Below are 26,281 nucleotides of genomic sequence, written 5' to 3'. Positions count from 1 at the left end.
CTGGCTTCTTAGGGGCGTATCCCTTGGTAACCTCATAGGTCATTCGTTGATACCCCTTTTGGGCTGTCTTATGACCAACACTCATGGCTTTTGATTCGTCGATACTAGAGGCCTACCTTTGGGAGGGTGGAGCTTTTAAGAATTTGGTACTTCCCTCTTTCTAACAACGGGTCATAGAATTCCTTTTTAACGTATGCCAGATGGCTCTCTCTGATCTGTTCACGAAGGGAACGGCGATTAGTCATAGGCGCTAATGAGAGTAGTTTCCAATTTCTCGAATATCCTGGGCAATATCCCTCTCGACCATAATCTCTTGTTGGTCACTAATCGCTGCTGGTACGGACAGAGGCTTTTGGGGGAGATGAAAAACCAGATGTTTGATGGCTAAAAGCCTAATGTTTTGAGTAACAAAATCCCTTCGCTAAGAAAAGTCATTATCTTATTCCCTTTTCCTTGTGAAAATCTTTTTCTTCTCTTATTATCCGTTTCGTGCCTTTTTCTTAAGTATTATTAAGTTATTGCCTTTTGTAATAACGACACTGTGCCACACTATTACACATGCCCACTGGGTGGAGAGACCATCTGACGTAGTACACTTAGAGTAATGTCTTTTATGTGTGATTTTCTTCCTGTGTTATTTCTCGTAGCTCTTGAATACATATTCGCTCGTGGGGTTCAAAGGTCAGTGTTGTGAAAGTACTTCGCCCAATGGAATAGTATTATTCTGACGTTTAAAGGAGCTTTTCTTTTTGTTTAGGTGGATTCCCTCCCTGCTTGGCCCAGTTGACGATAAATATAAAGACCTTTTATGTGTTTCCATATTATGCGAATATATGAAACCCTGATGAATGGACACTGCTGATGACGTGTAAGTATTTCCCGTAGGAGGACAGTGCCGCCAGTGCACCTCATGCGGTGCACTGTAGGTATTTAGGATTCTTTGCAGCGTCCTCTCGGTTCCTAGCTGCATCCATTCTCATTCCTCTTACTGTACCTCCGTTTATATTCACCTCCTTCCGTCTTCCTTTCCGCCCTCTCTCCTGAAAGTCGTCTAATAGTGCAACTTCTTTGAGGCTTTCCTCCTGTACACCTTGTAACCTCATAGGTCCCATCGCTTGACCTTTGTTATAAATTCTATAGTGTATATTCTCTACATGGCAACGTTTCCTTGTACCTTTCAGCTGAATGAAAATCACATCGAAATCTGTTAGATTTTCTTTTATTATATTTGAAAAACTGAAGATTTCCTTTTGATTATATTTGAAAAACTGAAGATTTTCTTTGATTATATTGGAAAACCTGAAGATAAACTGAAGATTTTCTTTGATCATATTTGAAAAACTGAAGATTTTCTTCGATTATATTTGAAAACCTGAAGATTTTCTTTGAATATATTTGAAAAACTGAAAATTTTATTTTATCATATTTGAAAACCTGGGTGCGTTTATTGGAACTGTTAGTTAGCTCTGCGTTCAGCGGTTGTATTTATCTTGACGAAAAGTCTGTCATCTTTGACTCGAGAAACCTTACATGATTATACCGTTCGATTTTGTGTGTGTTTAAGACTGTGAACTCTCGGGAGGGAGGCAGGCAGTCATCATCGTTACGTAACTCGACCACACGAAATGTCGATAGAAACCGTGAATTGCATTTTCTTCAAACCGGGGTATTAGACTGGTCTTTTTTCTTCTTCTTTTCTTTATTTTTATTTTTTTTTTTTGCTCTCTCTCTCTCTCTCTCTCTCTCTCTCTCTCTCTCTCTCTCTCTCTATATATATATATATATATATATATATATATATATATATATATATATATATATATATATTGTGTGTGTGTGTGTATGTATGTGTGTGTGTGTTCAAACCTTAAATGCAGTGAAATGGTTAAAATATTTTACATTTCATATTGCATGTAATCTCTTATAACTGTGTCCAAAGAGAGAGAGAGAGAGAGAGAGAGAGAGAGAGAGAGAGAGAGAGAGAGAGAGAGAGAGTCATGTAACACATTAAGCTGCGTGATCTCTTAGCCTTCATTGTTCGAAAATGTACCTGGTAATCCATCGGGAACAGACGCGAAAGGTGTTGAATAAATTGAACAGAAAAGTCGGAGAGCAAAGGAGAACATTCAGGGTATTCAGACCGTGACATTTCTTTCACATTTTTTTTTTTTTTTTTTTTTTGAGGGGGTTTAGGGGGGGGGGGCGCGCGCACACGAGCGTGCTTGTGAATGTTAAGTAAAAAACTTTCGGAGCAAAATTGTTTATAGCCTGCGGTGTAAAGATTTGTGTGTGTGTGTGTGATAGAGAGAGTTGTATGTGTAAATAGATCGTGAAATTGGCACCCTAGTACCCATATCTAGCCCAGGCTCGAAAAAGCAGTCGGCTCATAAGAGTCAACGAACTTTGTAATCCGATGGTTACTAGTTTAATGTTACCAGGACCCCCCCCCCCCCCCCCCCCCCACACCCCCCACCCTTTAGTAAAACCAATATGTGCTACTCTTTTTTGCTACTTTTTTTTATATAATTGATCAGATCTTTCGCCCCTAATTAATACCCTGGAAAGATCCTCATAATGAGATAGAGGACTTTTGCCAAATCTTTTGCTGTAGTCAGAGCTTGTTATTGATAGGACCCCACAAGCCTTGTTTGAGGACCGAAACTTTAATAATTAGATATTTTTCCTATTATAATAATTCATACTTCGTTTTTAGTATTTCTCCTGCATCTATTAACACTGTGCATGGGTTACTGTTTCACTTATACGCGGGTACAACATGAATTTGATGTATTTTTGTAATGAAATACTCAGCTAGTTGATGCTCCTTATGACCAGGTCTTGATGTGTCGACAGATTTCTTTTTATTTTAATGTAGTTTATTTATTTATATATTTGTTTAATTATTGATTTTATTATTTTATTTATTTTATTTATTTATTTATTTATTTATTTATTTATTTATTTATTTATTTATTTATTTATTTATTTCTGAGTATGACTGTAGATAGGCGTAGAGCAATGCACAGCCGATCGAAAGAGCATTTTAAACTGCTTTCATGCCCCAAAGGCGACCAGCGGGTATTTCAGCAATTATAATTTCTCCAAGTAGTTGTCCCTCTTGACTTTCAGTATATATTGTTATGATTGTGACGGTAAGGATTCTTGTTGAGTTGAGAGAGAATGGGTGAGCTCGAATCTTTCAGATATTTTGGAATAGTAATAGTACAACTTCTCTGAGACGAAATTTGGTGTTATACTTAAAAAGATAATTCAGAAAACCCATGTTGAATAATATTTGGAAATAAAACAGACTTGAAATTTGCATACGTAAGTAAGCTTACAGAATTCTATGATCTTGATTTTCTGTGTGGACATGAATTCAAGGCCTGACAATGAATTTACGTCTCGAATATTCTGACGATTTAAGGATCGTGTTTGACGAGAGATACGTACCAGGAATCAGATGGCAGGACAGAGTTGGGAAAATAATACCTTAAGTGAAGTTCCAGTTATGTAGTAGATGGTGTAATGACAGGGAAATGGCGATGGCTTAGACGTGTCTACAGTACAACCCCTATAGGCATCAGCTGGGTTCCCTGAGGGACCCCAGTAAGAATTAGAAGACCCAGAACTTCAAGGGAAAGGATCGAGATCTCGTTAGATTAGACATTACTGAAGAGCATTTCTGTCTGTCTATGTGTCTGTCTGTCTCTCAGAAGCAAGCAGTCACCTCCCGGGTGGCTTTCACCGGGACAACGAGAGAAAGACACCCGGATATTGGCCCCCCTGGGGGTGGGCCTGGGGTTGATGGGGGGAGATACTGGACACCATGAATGCGGGGTCACTGATATGACGGAACGAGGACAGCGCGCACACACACTCACACACATGCGCACACACAGGGCCCCAATAGTGATGCTTCGTCGCGTCGATGGCTTTTTGTAAGGTGAGAGAGGATGTGGGATTCGTGCGGTGGAAGCTGCTTGTCCCCAGAGGATGGTGATGCTGTGTTTTACCTCCTGAAAAGGAGATGTGTACGGTCTTGGATATCTGATAAGGAAGGCGATAATTATGGTGATTATGATAATCATCTACCGTAGGAGTCGTTCGGTGGAGAGATTGCGACGGGGGATGCTGCATCTGAACAGCATCCGATGTGCTCATGAGAAAGATAATGAACGTAGGAATTGTTTATTTATTTATTTATTTATTTATTTTGTTTGGGGGAAGGGGAGGGGGATTGTTAAAGGATGCGATACGAACGTTGTATAAGAGTGTAAACTGAGTTTAACTGTGCGAGGCTTATCTTGGTAATCAGAATTCGGACTTCAAATATCGCTGGTTCGTACGTTTGTAGGTCATCTCTGCAAAATGCAAGACTTTTACTTTTATGTCGTTCATTTATCCAACTCCGCCTTGAATAAAGTATTAAGGTATAGGTGTTAAGTAGTATTATTTCATATAATGTATAGTATGTAAATTGCTGGGAGGTTACTTAACACAGCAACTGAGGTAGGACATAAGTTCTACAGTCATGTAGTTTACACGTCATGATTATTCACACGCACACACACACACACACACACACACACACACACACATATATATATATATATATATATATATATATATATATATATATATATATATGTGTGTGTGTGTGTGTGTGTGTGTGTATGTATGTATGTGTATGTAGGTATGTATATGTGGGTGTTTTCGCCCGCGCTGCGGCAGAAACAAAACAAAGAAAAAAAAAACAGCGCGTTACGTAAACTCGATCGTTTTTTTTTCGGAGCTCAGTTGTTTGAGGTCCGTCCTCACGCTGACCTTGGGCGAAATAGTACACTTGACCCCGACCTGGGTCGCGTGGGATTCTTAAGTTACTGTGGGTCATGCAGAAATCAAACGCTCAGTGATTAATTTTACACCGGTCTTATATTCTAATGAATTTACACAAGGGCCCGAGTGAAATGAACTTAATATCTATAGTACCGGCGGAATTGAGACGAGCGAGGAACCGGCAGAGGGCACGAGGGGGAAACGGCAGTCCACACATTTGCTTGACCGACGGCTCACTGCCTTCCTCAAGGGGAAACCTTGGCATTCTCTCTCTTTCCTCTACTCCCCACAACTCCCGATATATTCCCTCCCGTGTGTGATTGGCTGCGGCACCTCTCCTTAGGCCTATTGACCATGGGTGCCAATATAGGTGACGCTAAAGAAACCAAACGAACTTTTGGGGGGGGGATGTTTGGGGGGAGGTGACGCTTTCTTCATCTGAGAGAGAATGACCGTTAACGACCTCCATGGCGTCTTGTAAGATGTTCCGATATTCTAGGGAAGTTGTTTATAAGCCTCTAGAATGGCTTATCACTCCCTCCCCAAACTCCTTTGCGTCCTCGCAAAGCTATAGTTTCCGCCTTGTCCCATCTCGAGTCTCTTTTCTCAAGGTACTGATTTATCTAAATTCAAATTAACTATCTTAAAGGGGGCCATTTGACGTGTGTACAAACTAAAGGTTACAAGTAAATTGAACACGTCTTACAACAACATAAGATCTTTATAAAAAAAAATTAAGAACAAAACACTCTTTTCCTGGAACAGATCAAAACCAAAAAAAGAAATCATTCAATAAGTTTCAGGTTCATAATCAAAACAAAATGGTGAAAACAAAAAGACAGAAAATTTTACACATTCAGCCACTGCCCTTGGCAATCACGACACATGGCATCCAGTTTAATGACATTGTATCACGTTAATCTATTAAATTTCTTCAAAATAACAAAAACATAATTTAAACATACACAACAAAAAAATGCAATGGAGTTTCACGAAAATAAAGAATCCTCTTGAAACAATAAATTTACATTTAGACAACCACATAAGAAACATAAAAATAAAAACTAAAGAACCATAGAAATAAATATGGAAATTCAGGCACAAACAACAAAAATTTCATCATCTGTGAAAATCAAAAAAAGCTTTACAAGCATTAGTGTAATTTATGAAAGATAAAATAGGATGGAATCGGTGTTGCGACAAATTTAACACATAAAAAAAAACAATAAATCAAAATAATAAAAAACCGTACATAAGCAACACAAGCACAACAAAACAAAATTACACACAAGAATATGATCCACAGGTAATAACATTTGTTATGAAAATAATTTGGACAAGTTATATCAAACAACATAAATTCGTGACACATTACAATCTGATCGAGATATCAAGAAATAAGATTTAAAAAAAAAATAACACTGGTATGATTCTGGATCCTAGGCAAAGACGTGGGTTGGCATTTACAAACTCTGTTCACTGACCCCTTTCATTTACTTTGAAATAGCATTTACTTATGACATAGGCTCGGAGCTCGGTCTTGTGCTCTCGGCCGGGCGCCCACTTGCGCACCGATATTTCCCACTGGCTCGTCTCCCAGGTACCCGGCCAACCTCGGTACGGGATATCTTGGTTGGTTGGTGTGGTAAAACCAAACCAACATCTTGACGTATACTGCGTGCGACGGTGTTTCTCGCTTTGTGCTTCTAGTACATTTAAGTGGAATACGCCAGTATTTCGATTAATTTCTTTCACATGATATGATCCCAACAGGCAGGTTATATCCACCATCCTATCCATGGGTGGGAGCGTATATACGCATCCATGAACACTAATACTTGTATTACCCTGGCGCCGCAGGGAGTGGTCTCACCACATTTAATGCTCACGATAGAATTTTAATTTTCAACAAGCACCACTTCGAGTGCCCATAATAGGGACTTTTCTATGCCAGTATGCCTGCGTAAGGAGTTACATAAATAAAAATGGATGGCTCTTTCAATAAAAAAAATACTTAACAGGTTGCTTTTTCCATCGTATTAAACACACGATAGTTACTTACAAATCTAGTTATGTCTCAAAGCATGCCAACCTAAAAGAAATGTTCACGGGCTCTTCTAAAAGATCTTTCTATGCCTACCTGCCCAGCATAAGGGCTAACATGAATCATGTGTATATCTGTCTCTACTAAGGCTCGAGGAGAACGGACTTGGGCTCGGATATTAGCGGCCCTTTTCCTATTTACTTAACATGACGTCTTTCACAATGAAAACACGTTTTTTGATAAATGCACAAAATTCGGGAACCCGTTACTCTCACCATCCACACAAGCCTTAATCTGACTAATCCAAGCTTCAGACACCTGACTTTCAACCAATTCTCGCACACTCCAACCACAAAAATCAACCACACTTTCATTCTCCGGGCATTTATTCTGGAATCCCCTGGACGGAGTTCCACCTGCATTTAACCAGCTACCGCCTCGGGTACTCCTATTCACCTGAGAGTGCTTGCGAGATTCCCGTTTTCTGCGCGTCGCGCTTACGTTTGATTGACTGTCATTGTTCGTACCGTCGCGACGTTGCCGCACTATGCCTGCAGTGCCTGTGCCACCAACGTCACGAGGTTTCTTTTGTCGCTCCGCCCCGCCCCTGTAGCACGAGTTTGTTACTCTTATGAGTTTCCTGGAGAGAGCATCCGCCATCCTATTACCTTACCTGGGACCCATTCATTCAATCTTTATGATGTCAAACTCTAAATTCGCTCGATCTAACGAGTTTTGGCGATTTGTAATCTCGCTCTTCTTCAGCTGGTACATTAATGGTTGATGATCTGTGAAAATCTATTTTATGTCCCAACAAAAAAAATAATGGTGTCTCTCCAGCAACCATAAGACCACCAAAGCCTCTCGATCGAAGGTACTATAATTAATTATTCTCTGCCCCTTTTAATGCCTCGTGATGCAAACAAACTGTCTTTCATTACCTTCATCGTCAATCTGGGAGATTACTCCTATCGCAATATCACTTGCGAATGTGGTCACTGAAAAAGGACGATCGAACCTCGGATAATCCAAGAGTTCGTCGCTCGTTAGGGCATCTTTTAATTTCTGAAAAGCTTCTTCCTCTTTCTCACCCCATTGGAAATCAGTTGCTTCCTTAATGCATCTAAACGGTCTCGCTATCCGTCCAAAGTTCCTAATGAACTTCCGATAGTAACCCGCGAGTCCGTAGAAGCTGGCTACATCTTTCGCAGTTTTGGTCGTGGAAATTCTTTAATTGCTACAACTTTATTGGCACAAGCTTAAGGCCTTCAGAAGTTACTAGGTGCCCCAAAAATTCTACTTCGACCTGGAAAAACTTAAATTTTTCTAAATTTATTTTCATCCCATGACGCCAACTACAATGATATCATCTAATGTACAAAAACTCACAATGCTAATTATAGAGGCTAAAACGCGTATCATTACTCGTGAAAATGAGCTGTAAGATATTCAACCTGAAGGGAAGGAAATTATATTCATATAGCCGATTGCTATAAAGGCCGTTTTCTCTTTACTTTCATCATCAGGGCAAGCCTTGAGATCCAATGTGGCGAAAAACTTACTCTCCTTTACTTTAAGTAAAAGCACTTCGATCGAGGGCAATGGATAGGCATTATCCTTGGTAATGGCATTAGCTCCGGTATTATTACTTAACAACTAAAATTACCATTATTCCATTTCATTTTACTTATTTATTTATTTTATTTTATTTTTTTTTTATTTATTCATTTATTTACTTTCCCATTTTTTTTTTTTTTATTATTTTTCTTTCTCTCTTTACCTAACCCGGGCATTGACCAGTGATCTTAAATGGACTCTATCATTAGTACTTGAAAAGAATAACAATCTGGTTTAACTACGAGAATCTCAAAGAGGTCAACACCCAGGTAACTACTACTAATAACAATAAATTTAACATTAAACACTATTGGTGGTGTTCTCTGACAACACCACTTTGGCTATTGAGGAGAGGCTCTAGGGGGGGCGGGTTTGGTCTCCTACCCTCAAGGTGGGGAGGACTTGAAACCAACAATAAAAATGAACAAAATAAAAATAAAAAACAAAAAAAACATCAACAATTTCCAACAACATTAATGGCAAGCAATATCAGTGAATTGGTTACTACTCATTGACTCTAATAGAACAATTCGTAATTAATTACTCAAACTGCAATCACAGATAAATCACAAAAGGGTTCAGTTACCACAAATCTGATTAAGAAAAGAAATTGACAAATCACTAGTTGATTTTTTTTACGTTATTCCTGATAAAAACAAAACTTCCTCAGACAAATTACTTGAATAACTTAAAATTCAAATCAAAAGGACATATTCTAATAACACATAACAGACAATAAACTAATCACAAAAGCCTTTTGATAATATAATATTTACAAAAAAACTTTAAACTACAGTGAATAAAAACAAAACCAAACGAAACTTGTTTCATTGCGGGTTGCCCACATTTTCATACCCATACTGTTTAAATTCTTCACAAAGACCCACCCCCACTGACAATTATTCACGCTGGTCCAGTGAATTAACTCTCCTCGTGTCCCTTGTGACAAGGAAGGATCCCAGCTGACCCTCCTTCCTCTCTCCACGTCGCCGTCCCCTTCCTCTTGAGGGGAGGGGGAGGAGTGTCTTGCTACACTCCCTTGCTGTCGTCAGCCGCCATCCGACGGCTGTCAGCTTTTCTTATTCTACGATCATTCTAACTTCCAACAGCTTGGTCTATGCCAGACGAAGCTTACAGCTCACACTCCCCCATTCATCCTGAAGGTGAATACCGTCTCCTCAACGGCTAGAGGGGCTAGGGGAAGGAGGAAAGTGCCCATCTCCTTCCGACCCATTCCCGCTCTTGAGGGGGGTGTACTGTCCTGTAGGGGGAGTCCCCTACTCCGACAGTCTCACTCTGCTACTCTTCGGGGGGGAGAACTGGTATCCCTCCCGCTGCCCAACAGGGTTTCCCCTGTTCTCTTGGGCGCACACAGCTGACTCCAGGCACTCTTCTTTCCCTTTTGGCGGAAAGACTTTTGGCGGGCGCGCATTGCCGGCCACCATCTTGGTCCGTTTCTTAGCATCGCCGATGTTCTGCGAAGGCACTGCTGATCACTGTGCTGACGATCACCTCCTTCCACTTGCTATCATAACCAGCGTCTGGCTGGTCTTTATTTGGGGAGTGCAAATCTTCACTCCAATTATACGACACTCGTCCTTTCTGTCTTTCCCTCGCTTATACACTGCATACAGTTTTTCTAGTCTGTTGGCCGTTTTATGCACAGCTCGTGTGTGCGTGTATTTGCCCGTTTCACGATTTCTCACGCTCGGTATTGCAATATCGCACGCCGACTTTCTTCGCTATCTACCGCTCGTTACTTAGACATTTAGTTACGTGAAGGCAAGCTCGAATTTGCTTAAACGTATCACTTCAACGTCGCCCTTTGTGTTGTTGTTTCATGTGACCGCTCCGTCGTGTATTTTCCGATCATAAAGACACTGAACAATTTGTCACCGAATCCGCGCCTCGAAAGACCCACATATCTATATTTACTGTTAATTAGCGCTTCGCAGCGGACCCCACACACCTGACACCAAAATTATGACCCCGACCTGGGTCGCGTGGATTCTTAAGTTACTGTGGGTCATGCAGAAATCACAACGCTCAGTGATTAATTTACACCGGTCTTATATTCTAATGAATTTACACAAGGGGCCCGAGTGAAATGAACTTAATATCTATAGTACCGGCGGAATTGAGACCGAGCGAGGAACCGGCAGAGGGCACGAGGGGGAAACGGCACGTCCACCCATTTGCTTGACCGACGGCTCACTGCCTTCCGCAGGGGAAACCTTGGCATTCTCTCTCCCCCTTTCCCTCCCCCTACTCCCCCCCCCCCCCCACCCCCCCACCCCAACTTCCCCCGATCTTTCCTCCCCCCCTACCCCCCCCCCCCCCCCTCCCCCCACCCCCCACCCCCTTCCCCCCCCCCCCCCCCCGAGATATCCCCTCCCCCCCCCGTGTGACTTTGCTGCGTCCCCTTTCCTCCCCCTTCTCCCCCCCCCCCCCCCCCCCCCCCCCCCCCCCCCCCCCCCCCCCCCCACACTCCGATGTATCTCCGTTTGTTGATTGGCTGCGGACCTCTCTTAGCCTATTGACCAATGGGTGCCAATATAGGTGACGCTAAAGAACAACGAACTTTTGGGGGGATGTTTGGGGGAGGTGACGCTTTCTTCATCTGAGAGAGAATGACCGTTACTGACCTCATGGCGTCTTGTAAGATGTTTCCGACTATTCTATGGGAACTTGTTTATAAGCCCTCTAGAATGGCTTTACACTCTTATAGTAGAGCGCAGATGAGCGCTTAATATTTCCCCCGTGTCCTCATTTCGGGTCAGAGCCCCATACATATTATATACTTCGTACATCCCATGACTTCGCAAGTGAGGCAAAACCGGAGTCACGAGGCTTATTATATGCTGTGTGTCAGCAGCAGCATCGTTACCCTAGCCTTTTGGGAATACGCAACGGGTAAAATCATCAACATTGATAGTAAACAGCTGTGTGTGTGTTTGTTAAGTATAGTATGTATGTACTAGGGCTATATGGGCTACCTCCTGCGACTGGATAACCCCCCCCCCCCCCTATCTCTCTCTCTCTCTCTCTCGTCTCTCTCTCTCTCCTCTCTAATAATGAAGCATGAAGAAAAGGAGCCTTTGTACATCGCCTCTGTAATTGAGGTCGGGTCTAGCAAGTACAACAACAACAGTAACAACAAATACAACCAGAAAGCTGTTGTTACTCTTGTTGTGACAGCGGCCATCTTGGTGTTCATAAGATCGCTCCAATACCTAACCTTTGGGTTTCGTTTTCATTCAGGAATAGTTTTTAGTTTTCTGTCCGCCCTCAGATCTTATAAACTACCGAGGCTAGAGGGCTGCAAATTGGTATGTTGTTCATCCACCCTCCAGTCATCAAACGTACCAAATTGCAGCCTTCTAGCCTCAGTAGTTTTTCTGTTATTTAAGGTTAAATTTAGACATGATCATGCATCTGGCAACGCCGTGGCTGAAAGTTTCATGGGGAGCGGCTCCTACAGCATAATACGCTTTATACGCTGTACAGAAAACTCGATGGCTCCGAAGGTACATAATGATACATACATACATATGCATGTATTATAAACATATTTATTTCGTTGATTATGCTTAACTAACATTCCCCGCTTGTATAGGTTTTGCGTCATATTTCTCCAGTGGCATTCGGTAATTTCACCCAGCCGTTTATTTTGCTACCCAGCGCTGTGGTTAACTCTCGTGATACGAGACAGATACTTTGCGCAGCTCTGAAGTGTGTGTGTGTAAATAGTGGCTCGTTCAAGGGAGGTCTCTCGCATACACTATTCATTGGAGGATTTGATTGGATGTTTGCAATGTGTATACATATTTTTCTGTGGTTTAATTTACATATTTGTGTGTGGTTTATTTTTACATATTTGTGTGGTTTATTTTAGATATTTGTGTGTGGTTTATTTTACATATTTCCGTGTGGTTTATTTGACATATTTCCCTGTGGTTTATTTTATGTATTTCTGTGTGGTTTATTCTACATATTTCCGTATGGTTTATTTTACGTATTTCAATGTGGTTTATGTTACATAATTGTGTGTGATTTATTTCGCATACTTCTGTTGTTTTTTTTTACATATTTCTGTGGTTTATTTTACGTATTTCCTTATGGTTTATTTTACATATTTCTTTGTGGATTATGTTACATATTTGTGTGTGGTTTATTTTACATATTTGTGTGTGTTTTATTTGACATTTCACCATGTGGCTTATTTTACATATTTATGTTTTTACTTTACACATTTTTGTGCAATATATGTTACATATCACATATTTGTGTCGTTTATTTCAAACATTTCTGTGTGGTTTACTGTATGTATATTTTTAAAACGAATGTGTTGGTTTAAAGGTGTGTTTTCCTAGTTGTTTCATGGTAACTTTTTGGACATTGTTTTAATAGTATTCTTTGTTTACATTACGATACTGGTGTATAGAGATTGCACTGTCAGACAACAGTCTCATTTTATGTCAGCTACCAGATTCGTTTGTTTAAATGCATCAAAAGCAGATGTAGATAACTATTAATTTAGTCATTGATTTGTGCTCTCGTTGTGAATGTTATTATAATTATTATTTTATTAAAAAGTAATGGCTACTTCAGCAGCGTTACACTTGTAGAAATTCTTCTCTATTTTTCGAATAGCGGCTTTTTCCGTGCTACTTAAACTGGCTAGTAGAGTGCCTATAGAGGTCATCATTATCAAATATTATTATTGTTATTATTATATATCGAGCTAGCTCAACTATACCGGTAAGTCATGTCATAATTCTCGCAGATTCACGAATTGTTCACGGGTACCGCACAGTTTATGAAACCTGTATCTTAATTTTATTTTATTATTGTTAATTTTGCACTTGCTATGATACCGTGACGTTGTACTAAAAGTTGAATGAATCACAGAATGTCTTAATAAACAATTAGTTTTGCTTTGAGTCAGAGCTAGGATTCCTCTTGCAGATCCAGTGTGTTTTTTTAGCAATGGGGCTACGCGCCCCGTGCTGGGGGTTCAATGAAATACTAAAAAAAAAAAATGCTTAGAAAAAGTTTTTCTTATAGTGTTTTGTATAGGATCAGAAGAAAGAACATAATATGAAGGAATTATGGTACGTTTAACTTAACTCTTCGTCCGCTCAATCTTATTGCAATTTTTCATTTTATAGAGGCATATCAAATAAGGCTAATTATATGTGACATTTTTATTTTTCCTCTTTTAAGAACGTAAGTCCCATTCAACATTAACCGTCTGTAAAAAAAAAAAAAAATTTGCTTTTGCGAAATACGCGAACAGGTTTCTGAAAATAATTTGCATATCCGGATTGAACCGGTGACTCCGTTGGTTCGTTCTATTAAAAGATCTGACCGGAAATGTAGCCTCATTATCGTGGAGAGCGAAAGGTTAGTCTCTCTCTCTCTCTCTCTCTCTCTCTCTCTCTCTCTCTCTCTCTCTCTCTCTCTCTCATTAAACTGGTGGTTTTGTTGTTTCCGCTAAATGTAGCAGTAAACGCTATAATAATATGTAAGCTCTATCTAGTTTCCTTAGTGTGTGCGGGTGTGGATTGTGTACCTGGTTGATAGTCAGATGATGTAAGTCGCAGCTGAGAGAGAGAGAGAGATAGAGAAAGAGAGAGAGAGAGAGAGAGAGAGAGAGAGAGAGAGAGAGGACATTATAAGGTATACCCTCTATAGATTATAAAGCTGTACCTCCTCAGTATAATATGGGAGGGCCTCAACGCGGTAACATAATCCCCACGAGATTGAAACTATCTATCTAATACCTCATCTTGCTCGACTCTCTCTCTCTCTCTCTCTCTCTCTCTCTCTCTCTCTCTCTCTCTCTCTCTCTCTCTCTCTCTCTCCTTGATAAATCAGGCATGGAAACAGATGGAAGGAATTGCCGAAAACATCATGGAGCTAAAAATATCAGAAAGAGGTAGATTAATAGTGCCCAAAACTATACCAGGAAACTAAGGAAAGAGCACAGGACATTAATCCACTACGCACCAGCATCGACAATGCAGCGCCTATTCAATGCGTTGCCAGCTCATCTGAGGAATATATCAGGAGTGAGCGTAGATGTGTTTAAGAATAAGCTCGACAAATATCTGAGCTGCATCCCAGACCATCCAAGATTGGAAGATGCAAAATAAACCGGAAGATGCATAAGCAATTCTCTGGTAAACATGAGAGGTGCCTCAGACTGAGGGACTTGGGGAAACCCGAACGAGCTGTAAGGTCTGTAAGGTAAGGTCTCTGTTTACGACCCAGTAGGAGTAACCATGCAAAACTATGTTATTGCTGTTGCGAATATTAAAAACAAGTCTGCCATAAAGAGTACTGGAGCAAGAACATTTCTCCCTAGTTGAGGTAGCTAAGCTGTTGCCTTGAGCCACGCCTACCGATACGACGAACTCAGTGGCTTGGTTGGTATGGTGTTGGCGTCCCACCTCGGTGGTCGCGGGTTCGATTCTCGGCCATTCCATTGAGGAGTGAGAGATGTGTATTTCGGGTGATAGAAGTTCACTCTCGACGTGGTTCGGAAGTCACGTAAAGCCGCTGGTCCCGTTGCTGAATAACCACTGGTTCCATGTAACGTAAAAGCACCATACAAACAAACAAACGAACTCATGTTGTTTATACATACATACGTGTATAAATAGAAGACCTACTTATTTCAAGACTATTAACGGCCTCGGTATCTTGAAAGTTTTCAATCAGTCATCGGCCATTGCTAATCATGTTGCTTGCAGAGCGCGTCCTTTTTCTCAGTTCTTGCAGCACCTCAGGCGGTGCACTATAGGCATTACTACAGAGGTTCTCTGCGGCATCCCTTCAACCTTCTAGCTGCAACCCCCTTTCATTCATTTTACTATATCTCCGCTCATATTCTCTTCCTTCCTTCTTACTTTTCCACCATCCTTTCCTATCAGTTGTTTAGTTGTTTCGACGTTATTCTAGACCCTGAATGGCTTCATAGGTCCCAGCACTTGGCGTTTAGCTTAAGTTTATTTTATTGCAGTGCCAATTTCAGTTCCGATAGTAAATGGAATAAACCTCGCTAGATTCTGAGTTAGATTATGCGGTTTGCCATTGCAAGGTCCGAAGTGCCGGGCATTCACTTGCTATGTGGTTTATGGTTTCATTTTTCGTATTGCACTTCCTACATATGGGAGAGATGTTATTTCCGTCTATCGTACTTTGAACATATCTGGTTCTTAGGGCCTGATCTTGTGCCGCTGTTATCATTCCTTCAGTTTCCTTCTTGAGCTCTCCCCTCTGTAGCCATTGCCAATTGTCATCGCTGGCTAGTTCTTTAGTCTGTCTCATGTATTGTCCGTGCATTGGTTTGTTGTGCCAGTCCTCTGTTCTTTCTGTCTTTCTCCTGTCTCTGTATATTTCTGGGTCTTCGTCTACTTTTATTAGTCCTTCTTCCCATGCACTCTTTAGCCACTCTTCTTCACTGGTTTTCAGATATTGCCCCAGTGCTCTGTTTTCGATGTTGACGCAGTCCTCTATACTTAGTAGTCCTCTCCCTCCTTCCTTTCGTGTTATGTATAGTCTGTCCGTATTTGCTCTTGGGTGTAGTGCTTTGTGTATTGTCATTTGTTTCCTGGTTTTCTGATCAATGCTGCGGAGTTCTGCCTTCGTCCATTCGACTATTCCTGCGCTGTATCTGATTACTGGCACTGCCCATGTGTTTATGGCTTTTATCATATTTCCGGCGTTGAGTTTTGACTTGAGTATCGCCTTGAGTCTCTGCATATATTCTTTCCTGATCGTGTCCTTCATCTCGGTGGTGTTTTATATAATCCTCCTTCCATTATTCCCAGGTATTTGTATCCTGTCTCATCTATGTGTTTGATGTTGCTCCCATCTGGTAGCTTTATCCCTTCGGTTCTCGTTACTTTGCCTTTTTGTATGTTGACTAAGCGGCACATTTTTCTATTCCAAACTCCATCCTGATGTCCCCAGATACAATCCTTACAGTCTGGATTAGGGTATCTATTTCCTTGATGCTCTTACCATACAGCTTGATGTCGTCCATGAACATCAGATGGTTGATTTTGTTGCCTCTTTTCTTGAGTTGGTACCCGGCATCCATCTTCTGTAGTACTTTTGTCATGGGAATCATGGCTACTACGAAGAGTAGTGGGGACAGTGAGTCGCCCTGGAAGATCCCTCTCCTGATATTAACCTCTGCTAGTCTTATTCCAGAGCTTGTAAGTATTGTATTCCAGTTGTGCATTGTATTTTTGAGGAAGCTGATGGTATTTTCCTCTGCCCCATATATTTTCAGGCATTCTATTAGCCATGTGTGTGGTATCATGTCGAAGGCTTTCTTATAGTCTATCCATGCCATGCTTAGGTTGGTTTTCCTTCTCCTACTGTTCTTCATTACCATTTTGTCTATCAGGAGCTGGTCTTTTGTGCCCCTACACTTCCTTCTGCAGCCTTTCTGTTGGTGGGGGATGGTGTTTGTCTCCTCTAGGTAGTTGTATAGCCTTTCACTGATGATACCTGTTAGTAACTTCCACATTATTGGTAGGCAGGTGATAGGCCTGTAGTTACTGGCTATATTTCCCTTACTCTTGTCTTTTTGTACTAAGGATGTTCTTCCTGTGGTCATCCATTTGGGTGCTTGGTGATTTGAGATACAATGCTGGAGTTGTTCTGCTATTCGTGGTGTAGGGCCTTGAAGTTTTTTGAGCCAGTATCCATGGACTTCATCGGGACTTGGGGCTTTCCAGTTTGGCATTTTCTTTAGTTGGTGTCTGACTGTGTCTGTCGTGATGTCTGTGAGTCCTGGAGCTACTTCAGCCTCTAGTTTTTCTAGATTCCTTTTCAAGGATCTTGGGATCGTGCCTAGTGCTCCTATGATTATGGGTACGATTTCCACTGGCATATCCCATATCCTTCTTATTTTTATTTTCAGATCTTGATACTTATCCATTTTTTCCCTCTCTTTCTCTTCAACTCTGGTGTCCCATGGTATTATTATTATTATTATTATTATTATTATTATTATTATTATTATTATTATTATTATTATTATTATATTAGTCTTTCACTTAGTAGTCTCGTACCCTCGAAATTTTGACACCTACCTAATATTTCAGCCTCGTAGATCCTCAACGTAACATTATCATCTCCTTAATCTTTTAACAAGTTCGTAAGATAAAGGCGTTAGTGATATCACCAGATAACGGAGGAGAGTTGTTATTACGCAACACAATCCCTTTGAGCACGATAGTTTTTTTTAAGGAGCTGTACAGTTTTTATTATTATTATTATTATTAATATTATTATTATTATTATTATTATAGTTTGTTAAACCAATTTTGAGAAACCTTGCCGTTGTTTGTGTATTTTTTTAGTGTCCCTGAGAAGTTTTTTTTTTTTTTTTTCTAGAAGACGGCGTTGATTTTTTTTTAACGGCGTTGATTATTTGCGTCCGTTATTTTATTTTCTTTTAAGAGACGACGTTGATTATTTGCGTCCGTTATTTTATTTTCTTTTAAGAGACGACGTTGATTATTTGCGTCCGTTATTTTATTTTCTTTTAAGAGACGACGTTGATTATTTGCGTCCGTGATTGCTATTTTTATTAATATTATTTTCTTTAGAAACGGCGTTGATTTTATTTGCGCCTACGATTTTTTTTTTTTTTTTTTTTTTTTTTTTTTTTTTTTTTTTTTTGAGACGGCGTTGAATTTTTTTTAACGGCGTTGATGTTTTGCGTCCGTGATTGCTTTTTTTTTTTTTTTTTTTTTTTTTTTTTTTTTTTTTTTTTTTTTTTTTATTTATATTTTTTTTTAAGAGACGGCATTGATCTTTAGTGTCTCTCTGACGATGAGTTCTAGCCTCCCCGAGAACCGTTTGCCTCGAAAGTGTTCTTCGCCCTGACAAGTATTTGTTAAGTATCCTGAAGGACACTCGAGTGGATGGCCAGCTCGAATTGATGTGTGGAGTCGAGTTCCTTTAACGTATATATATTGTGAGAGGATATCACTCGAGAGAGAGAGAGAGAGAGAGAGAGAGAGAGAGAGAGAGAGAGAGAGTAGACAATGTTGCATAATCTGTATGTTTTGGAGAAGAGAGAGAGAGAGAGTGGACAATGGTGCATAATCTGTATGTGTGGGAGAAGAGAGGGAGAATGTTTCATATAATCAGTATGTGTTGGAGAGAGAGAGAGAGAATGTTTCATAATCCGTATGTGTTGGAGAGAGAGGTAGAGGGTAAGAGTGGACAATGTTGCATAATCTGTGAGTTGGAGAAGAGAGAGAGAGAGAGAGAGAGAGAGAGAGAGAGAGAGAGAGAGAGAGAGAGAGAGAGGATCTCTAGTTATGCAGGTGGGACAACGTCTTAGATTGACCACCTTCCAATGATTATATATTTAAAAGGAAAAGTAAGTCGATGCGAGCTCTCAATGACTTATTCAGTCACAGCACCTGGAACAAACACTTCCATTTGGTTTCGTGTGTTTTCTTCGACTGGTTTTATTTCCAGGCTTTTTATTTTTGCAGTTTATTCCTTTTTAAAGTGAATATCAACTTTCCTTGTACGGATTTAGGAAACGAAATTGAAATCGACAGACGGGTAAACAAGCAGTTCGGTTGTTAGGTGTCGTAGAAGTGTTTAAATTTGTTTTTCTCTGGTATGTGCTGAAATATTCCCCGTGAGACGTGAGACATTAAAAAATGTAGGTTTCGTCTTTGAAAGAACCCAATCTTGCAATGGTTCTCTTAATAAAAATAACTGCACATCTTATCAGAGGTTATCTAGAAGTTAGATATATTTCATCCATGACATAATGGGAGTGGCATGGCGGATGACGTCATCGAATTTGTCCAAGGTCATCCCCGAGTGTCTTGTGACGTCATCCTCTTACGGTGACTAGAGGAGTTTTGTTTTGTGGGGGGAGGGGGGTGGGGAGCAGGAAGTTAAGGAACGATGGAGAGTAGAAATGATGTAAAGTGAGGAAGGTTGGGTGGGGAGGAGGGGGGTACTTGATGAATTCTCAAGGAGAGAAGGCTTACCTGGCTGCATACGTCCTGTCTGATTCCTCCCCCCCCACCCACTTGCCTCACCTACCCTACCCCTTCCAATCCCCCCATTCCCCAGCCCATCCTCAAAAACAGACGCTGGATTCTGGGGGATGCAATTAATATTTTCTCATTTTCATTCCAATTTGGGAGTTTGTCATCAGTGCCAGATACCTAACTTAACCTAAGGTCGTAGACTGGGTACGTAGGTGCTTGGGCTACCGAGAATTAGGTATGCCCCCCCCCCCCTCTCTCTCTCTCTCTCTCTCTCTCTCTCTCTCTCTCTCTCACTTTGATGCGTCTTGGATGATTATGATAATTTGAGGGCTCTTTCCATTCTACGGGCTGAGGTTTATGTAACCGGATTCCTTCAGGTGCATATTATTATTATTATTATTATTATTATTATTATTATTATTATTATTATTATTATTATTATTATTATTATTATTCTCTATATATGATCCCCATACAGATATTTAGACTAGCTCTCTCTCTCTCTCTCTCTCTCTCCTCTCTCTCTCTCTCTCTCTCTCTCTCTCTGCCTCTTTGTTATCGAGTATATAATTATTTCGTAGCCCAGACCCGAATGGTAGGACAAGATGATGGAAGGGTGGAAGCGCTTATCCAGGAAGGAAACGGTAAACTCGTTTGTCTCTTGCAAGAAGGAAGGGTATACGAATCGGGAAACACCGAGCCAGGAACAGAGTTCCGAAGCTTCACAGTAGAAGGAAGGAAACATGACGTTATTATTAGTTAAAAAGTATGTAATGAAGCATCTGTGAGAGATGATAATTGTTTTAAGAAAAGGAAAGAGAGAGAGAGAGAGAGAGAGAGAGAGAGAGAGAGAGAGAGAGTCGGTCAGTCAATCAATGCGGTATATAGTACGTGTTTGTGACGCTGGGGAATGCGGATGGATAGCGTTGCACGTGAGTAGTACGACACCCTTTTGTGTACGAATTGCGGATAGCGGAAGCGGACCCGGCGATTACGTACGTACGTACACACAAACAAACAAACGAACACGCGCTCAGGCACTCGGATACGCACATTCTGGACCAAGCGTGTCTTAAGGCTTTCACAAAGAATGAACATGATTGTGATACCACTTTGGAGGTTCGACTGGTATCTCTCTCTCTCTCTCTCTCTCTCTCTCTCTCTCTCTCTCTCTCTCTCTCTCTCTCTTTACACGATGACTGGAAATGATGCACTCTCTCTCTCTCTCTCTCTCTCTCTCTTTACACGATGACTGGAAATGATGCAGTCTCTCTCTCTCTCTCTCTCTCTCTCTCTCTCTCTCTCTCTCTCTCTCTCCACCAGTTGAGTGGCACTCTTCTAGGAGCAGGGCCAGACGGGGAGGTCCATAGTAGCGTTTCTCTCGCACGATGTATCTGCGTTACGTCGGGTGTCAGTGGTATTGCTTCTCTCGCGTGGACAGGATGTAACACCCTGCATCATTTCATGGCCTGCAGTCTTGCTTAGCGTCAGTGCCACGAGGGGGGGCGAAGGCAGACAGACTCTTGGGCATGATGTGGTGTCACTGTTTCTGACGAGCGATCTGGATGTCACGCTGCAGTATTTTTTGTTTTCGGCAGTTTCTCGAGACTGTTCCAGTGGAAATGAGGATGGCCACTTCGTTATGGTGTTGTGCCTGATGCCCCTCTGTGTGTGTGTGTCAAGACGTGGAAAAGTGGCTGGTAGTTTTTGGAAATGGGATTAAAAAAGAAAAAGGTGAATATATAAATCCCGTGGTGTGGTGTACATGAAACACATGATTTGAAAAATTGGAAAATATTTTATTTTTGCTTTGATTATTGAATGGAGTAGTGTCTTTATAGAGTTCTGCACTCTCGTGTTTATACAATATTAAGATGACTATCAAAGTGATTGCTTGTAGTACTGCAGACTTAGTAACGAGAAAGGTGTTTTTAGATAAATACCTTGGTATTCGTAAGGGAGAGAACTAAACGAAAATAGAAAGAATTGAAGGCACCGAAGGAAGTATTTTTTTTCTTAAACGTCGAAATCCCCGTGACCTTTCCTTGGAGGAATCCCTCATGTTGAAAGGCGTCGGCAAAGAGTTCCTGAAGGAACTAGGGCAGGTAAGGCTGCTTATGACCATTTTACAGCTTAGTAGTACTTCACTTGAATACCTGTGTTTGGACAGGTGTCAGAGGAACCTACGTTTCACGTGAAATCACACTGCGTGGCAATGGTTGTGTTTACATTTGTGTATATATATGTATATGTATGTATGTATATACATACATACATTCATATATTTTATATATAATATATATATATATGTGTGTGTGTGTGTGTGTGTGTGTGTGTGTCTGTGTGTGTGTATGCATTAAGCTACCAGTATCCTTTAATATCCAATTCATTTTCATATCTGTTAACCGAAGTGATATTTTTATTCGATAATAATTTCGTCCTCTCGTGGATTCGAACCAGCATGCAGAGGAGAAATCAGGACTTCAGTGACGTCTTTACCGACTCGGCCACTTGTTATATAGTATACAGTAAACTAATTGTTACAGTATGTTGATGTTAAGACGTTTTTAAGAGTTAATTCTGTTATTTAATATTTCAGGTTATTTTCCTCAGTTCTTTAAATTCCTTGCTCGAGGATTATCGCCCAGAAGTTTATCATTACCTCAAGCTTAATGCAATGCGGTGCATTCGAGGACAACCCTAATCAATGCGACGCCAGGTTACGGAAGCATATAAATCAATCAGTGATACCCACGGGGTCAATACCCTTCTGCAAGTAACGTGCAGTGGAAACGCTTGTTTGAACAACCGGGGTTAAACAATAAAAATAAATAATTGATGTTTTTTATTACATTGTGGGATATATAACTTTGAGGAAAAAAATATACAATTGTTCTTATCGTAATACTTTGAACGACAATAAAATCAGAGATAACGCAAGCAACGGAAAGGGTTGGGAGATTTCGTAATTAAGGACTCGGTTATCTTTTTGCTAATAAAGTGAATATCTGGATGTCGTCATTATTGGCAGTGGTACTTTTATTGCTAAGAATTTGTTCTTGTAGTTGTCATTTTTATCATTAGCGTAGCTGTTGTAATTTTAATATATTATTATTATTATTATTATTATTATTATTATTATTATAATTATTATTATTATTATTATTATTATTATTATTACTGAAAAAGAAACCCACAAAATTACTGTGTATATAACGTGTTTACTTTTATATATTCATAAGTAAACACGTCATACACAGTAATATTGTGGGTTTCTTTTTCAATCTTCAGAAGAAAACTGAGATAAGTTTTTGTTTGGTTCATTTATTATTATTATTATTATTATTATTATTATTATTATTATTATTATTATTATTATTATTATTATTATTACAATAGCTGTTTGGATACTGGGATAACAAAAATTACATACTGCAAGAGCAAAATCTTGATAATAGAAATACTCAACTCTGTTTATCTGTTACAAGCAATGAAATTTAATAATAATAATAATAATAATAATAATAATAATAATAATAATAATAATAATAATAACAATAATAATAATAATAATAATTATTATTATTATTTTTTTTTAGTTCATCAGTCATTCTATTCGACTGTGTGGTTCTTATTATTCAAGTATGTTCCACAAACCAGTAGCATTATTGGCTTTCGGTGAAGGATTTTGCAGATTTAAAGAAACCGCCTTCCATCATTTAGATAAAAAGGTATTTATCGTATATTTCTGTTATTTCCGGTGCCTAGGAGTTTCATACGTTTTAGAAGATAATCAACAATGGGAATGATATTACCCTTCTTGTAACCATTTCAGGAATATGAGTCAACATCAAGCAAAAGCTGTACAAATTCTCTCTCTCTCTCTCTCTCTCTCTCTCTCTCTCTCTCTCTCTCTCTCTCTCAGACTTTGGTTCCTGGAGCTTTGATTCCTAGAACTTTGGTTCCTGGAATTTTTGTTCCTGGGGTCTTAATTCCTGGACTTTGGTTCTTTGGACTTTGGCTCTTTGAACTTTGGTTCCTAGGACCCTTTTCCTGGGACTTTAGTTCTTAGGACTTTGGTTCCTGGAATTTTGGTTCCTAGGACTCTTTTCCTTGGACTTTGGTTCCTGGAATTTTGGTTCCTAGGACTCTTTTCCTTGGACTTTGGTTCCTGGAATTTTGGTTCCTAGGACTCTTTTCCTTGGACTTTGGTTCCTGGAATTTTGGTTCCTAGGACTCTTTTCCTTGGACTTTGGTTCCTGGAATTTTGGTTCCTAGGACTCTTTTCCTTGGACTTTGGTTCCACCAAGTGGTGGTTGGAGAAATTGAGGTTGACATTGCAGTACAAGAGAGAGAGAGAGAGAATATGGGGGAGGATGTCTAGGTGGTTAAAATGATTGAGGAAAAGCAGAAGGAAAAGTTTACCAACCTTTTATGACATGTGGCTGAGGGAGGTGAAATATAGGGCGACGTATCTGATGTTGGATGAATGAATATATTTCGACAAGTTTGGTTGAACAATAATCGACTGACAGAATTCCATTGAAATTGTCTAGATTCTTTTTTTCGACTTTTCCCACCATTTCTGTCTTCTTTGGGGCTTGATGAGGTTTCAGTTTACAACGTCATTAGGAATGTAAATTGTCCTTCAAACGATGGACACTAAAGAGTAGCTTGCGTTAAGGAGAACGTACGTGTGTGAGTGTGTGAGTATGTGTTTGAGTGTGGGTGGCTGGTGAGTAAGCATTTAGAATTAAGTGAGTAATATCCTGACAATTGAAACATGAGACCTGATAGCATTACTTATCAGCTAGAGGTCTCTGCGTAGCTAACGGGGAAGTGGAGTTACCGGATCTTATCAGTATTAAGTAATACTGTTTCGATTACTTTTCTAGCTGCTATGTTGTGTATGGTATTTTTTTTAACATGAAGCATCTTTCCGAAATAGTGCGTTGGATCCACAACAAAAGCGAGAGTTACCAGTCACTGCTTCATTCACCCTTGTAAGTGGTAGGTCGAAACGTTTCGTATATAGTCACAAAAAAAAGTGTTGCCCTTTGAAGAGGAAATAGCACACATTTTAGAATTAAACGAGAACATCATGATGTAGAATAAATAACAAAATACATCACGTTTCAAAAGCAATTAAAATGTAATGGTTCTGTAATTTGCACCGTGGATGGTTTACAGGAGCCGTAATTTGTGATGATATGCGCACAGAAAGTTGCATCGAAGGTCACCGCGCGCGTCACCGTTTTGAACCAAATCTAAGGATCCGGCAGTATTTAGGAAATACGTCATTTTACGATTTTTTCTTCGAGTGCAAAAGCCAAAGGGACTGATAACCACCTTCTTTTTTTTTTTTTTTTTTTTTTTTTTTTTTTTTTTTTTTTTTTTTTACGTAAGACAGAAGAAGGCATTAGCTTTGTCAGCAATTAGTAGAGCGACAGATTATTTCATTTCGGGTTTTTCAATAAGTGTAGGATATGTTTATTATGTAAAATCAGTCAAAATTATAAAAACTAGGGATATTCTTTATTTTACACACACACACACACACACCTGTTCAAGCACATGTCTCATTTCAAGGTTTTTAGGAAGTTTTAGATATGTTTGTTATGAAAAATCAGTAGAAATGGTAAAAATTTGTGGGGTATTCTTTCTTTCACACACACACACACACACTTGTTTTAAGCGTATAGAATGACTGACTATTAAGATATCGATGCCTCACGCTTTGCTGTGATTTTTTATTTTTTACCGTTTCTTGATCTGCCCATCTTTATTTTTATAATAATGCATCTTTTCAGGTCTCTTTATAATGAGGTGTATCTGCTCTCTGGAACTTGTTCTTATTTCGTGATAATATCGACCCAAATATTAATAATCTTGATAAATCAGTCAATGCGTGTGTGTTGTGTGTGTGTGTGTGTGTATACATATACATATTGCTTCCTCTTGTAAGTACGCGAGTGAAAATGACAGTAGAAAGTCGCCACACTTTCCCCACTTAATGGCTTGTCCAGTGTCAGGCAGAGGAACGTTAACCTGTAAAATCTACCTGTGTGGCGAAGGTGGGGAAATAGTGGACGGAATATTATGGAAAATAATATGAGGTGTTTTAGCTTTCTCTCGCTAGACGGGTGATCGAATAGATTTGTCAAAAACAAAAAAAAAATTTAAAATCGTCTGCATTTCCTTTCTTGTTCTGTTTTTGAGACTGGGTGGTGATCAAAATCCTTACTCAGATTTTTATCTAAAATTTGAAAATGACACTGGATTTTAATGTTATGATAGAAAATAAAAATCAGCGAGTACATATTAATATATAGTGTTTTCATTAAACAATTGCAGTAGGTGTTTGCAAATCATTACATTCAAAGAAGCAGTATCCAATAGAAGACATTATCTCTTAAGATTAGTCTGGCATCTATGCAAATTCCAATCCACATTTGACCCTAAAGATTAAAACGCCGCTATGTAAGCCCTCGACATTAGACATGTTGTATTGGGAGTACAGATCTATTTGTTCCTGCCCATCTCTCCATCTCATCAGTAAAGCATTCATAGTTTTCGTATTGTGACGGGAGTGTCTTACACAAATAATTAAAAGGTGTGTGTGTGTGTGTGTGTGTTAATGAGAGGGGAGAGTGTCCCACGATCGGAAAGTGCGCCTTTTCTGCGGTTGTGTGTGTCTCTCTCTCTCTTGCATGATTATATATCATCATGATAC

The 26,281-nt window shown here is 39.7% G+C and overlaps 1 protein-coding gene across 21 annotated transcripts in view; it reads left to right on the top strand.

Moving 5' to 3' along the window:
• Window positions 1-26,281, top strand: part of LOC135197036 (CD2-associated protein-like) — a 434,027-nt gene that overhangs the window by 309,714 nt on the left and 98,032 nt on the right. For 2 of the 21 annotated variants that reach the window (XM_064223973.1, XM_064223962.1), the window contains exon 1: window positions 20,966-21,282. The exons of 17 other annotated variants lie outside the window; for them this stretch is intronic. In XM_064223973.1, coding sequence (XP_064080043.1) covers window positions 21,262-21,282 — 21 coding nt within the window. In that variant the 5' untranslated portion in view covers window positions 20,966-21,261. 2 more of the 21 variants (XM_064223970.1, XM_064223957.1) reach the window with 1 other exon arrangement.

The sequence above is a fragment of the Macrobrachium nipponense genome, chromosome 18, assembly GCF_015104395.2.
Source record: "Macrobrachium nipponense isolate FS-2020 chromosome 18, ASM1510439v2, whole genome shotgun sequence".
Classification (NCBI taxonomy): Eukaryota; Metazoa; Arthropoda; class Malacostraca; order Decapoda; family Palaemonidae; genus Macrobrachium; species Macrobrachium nipponense.
This window is presented reverse-complemented; position numbering and strand designations above follow the sequence as displayed.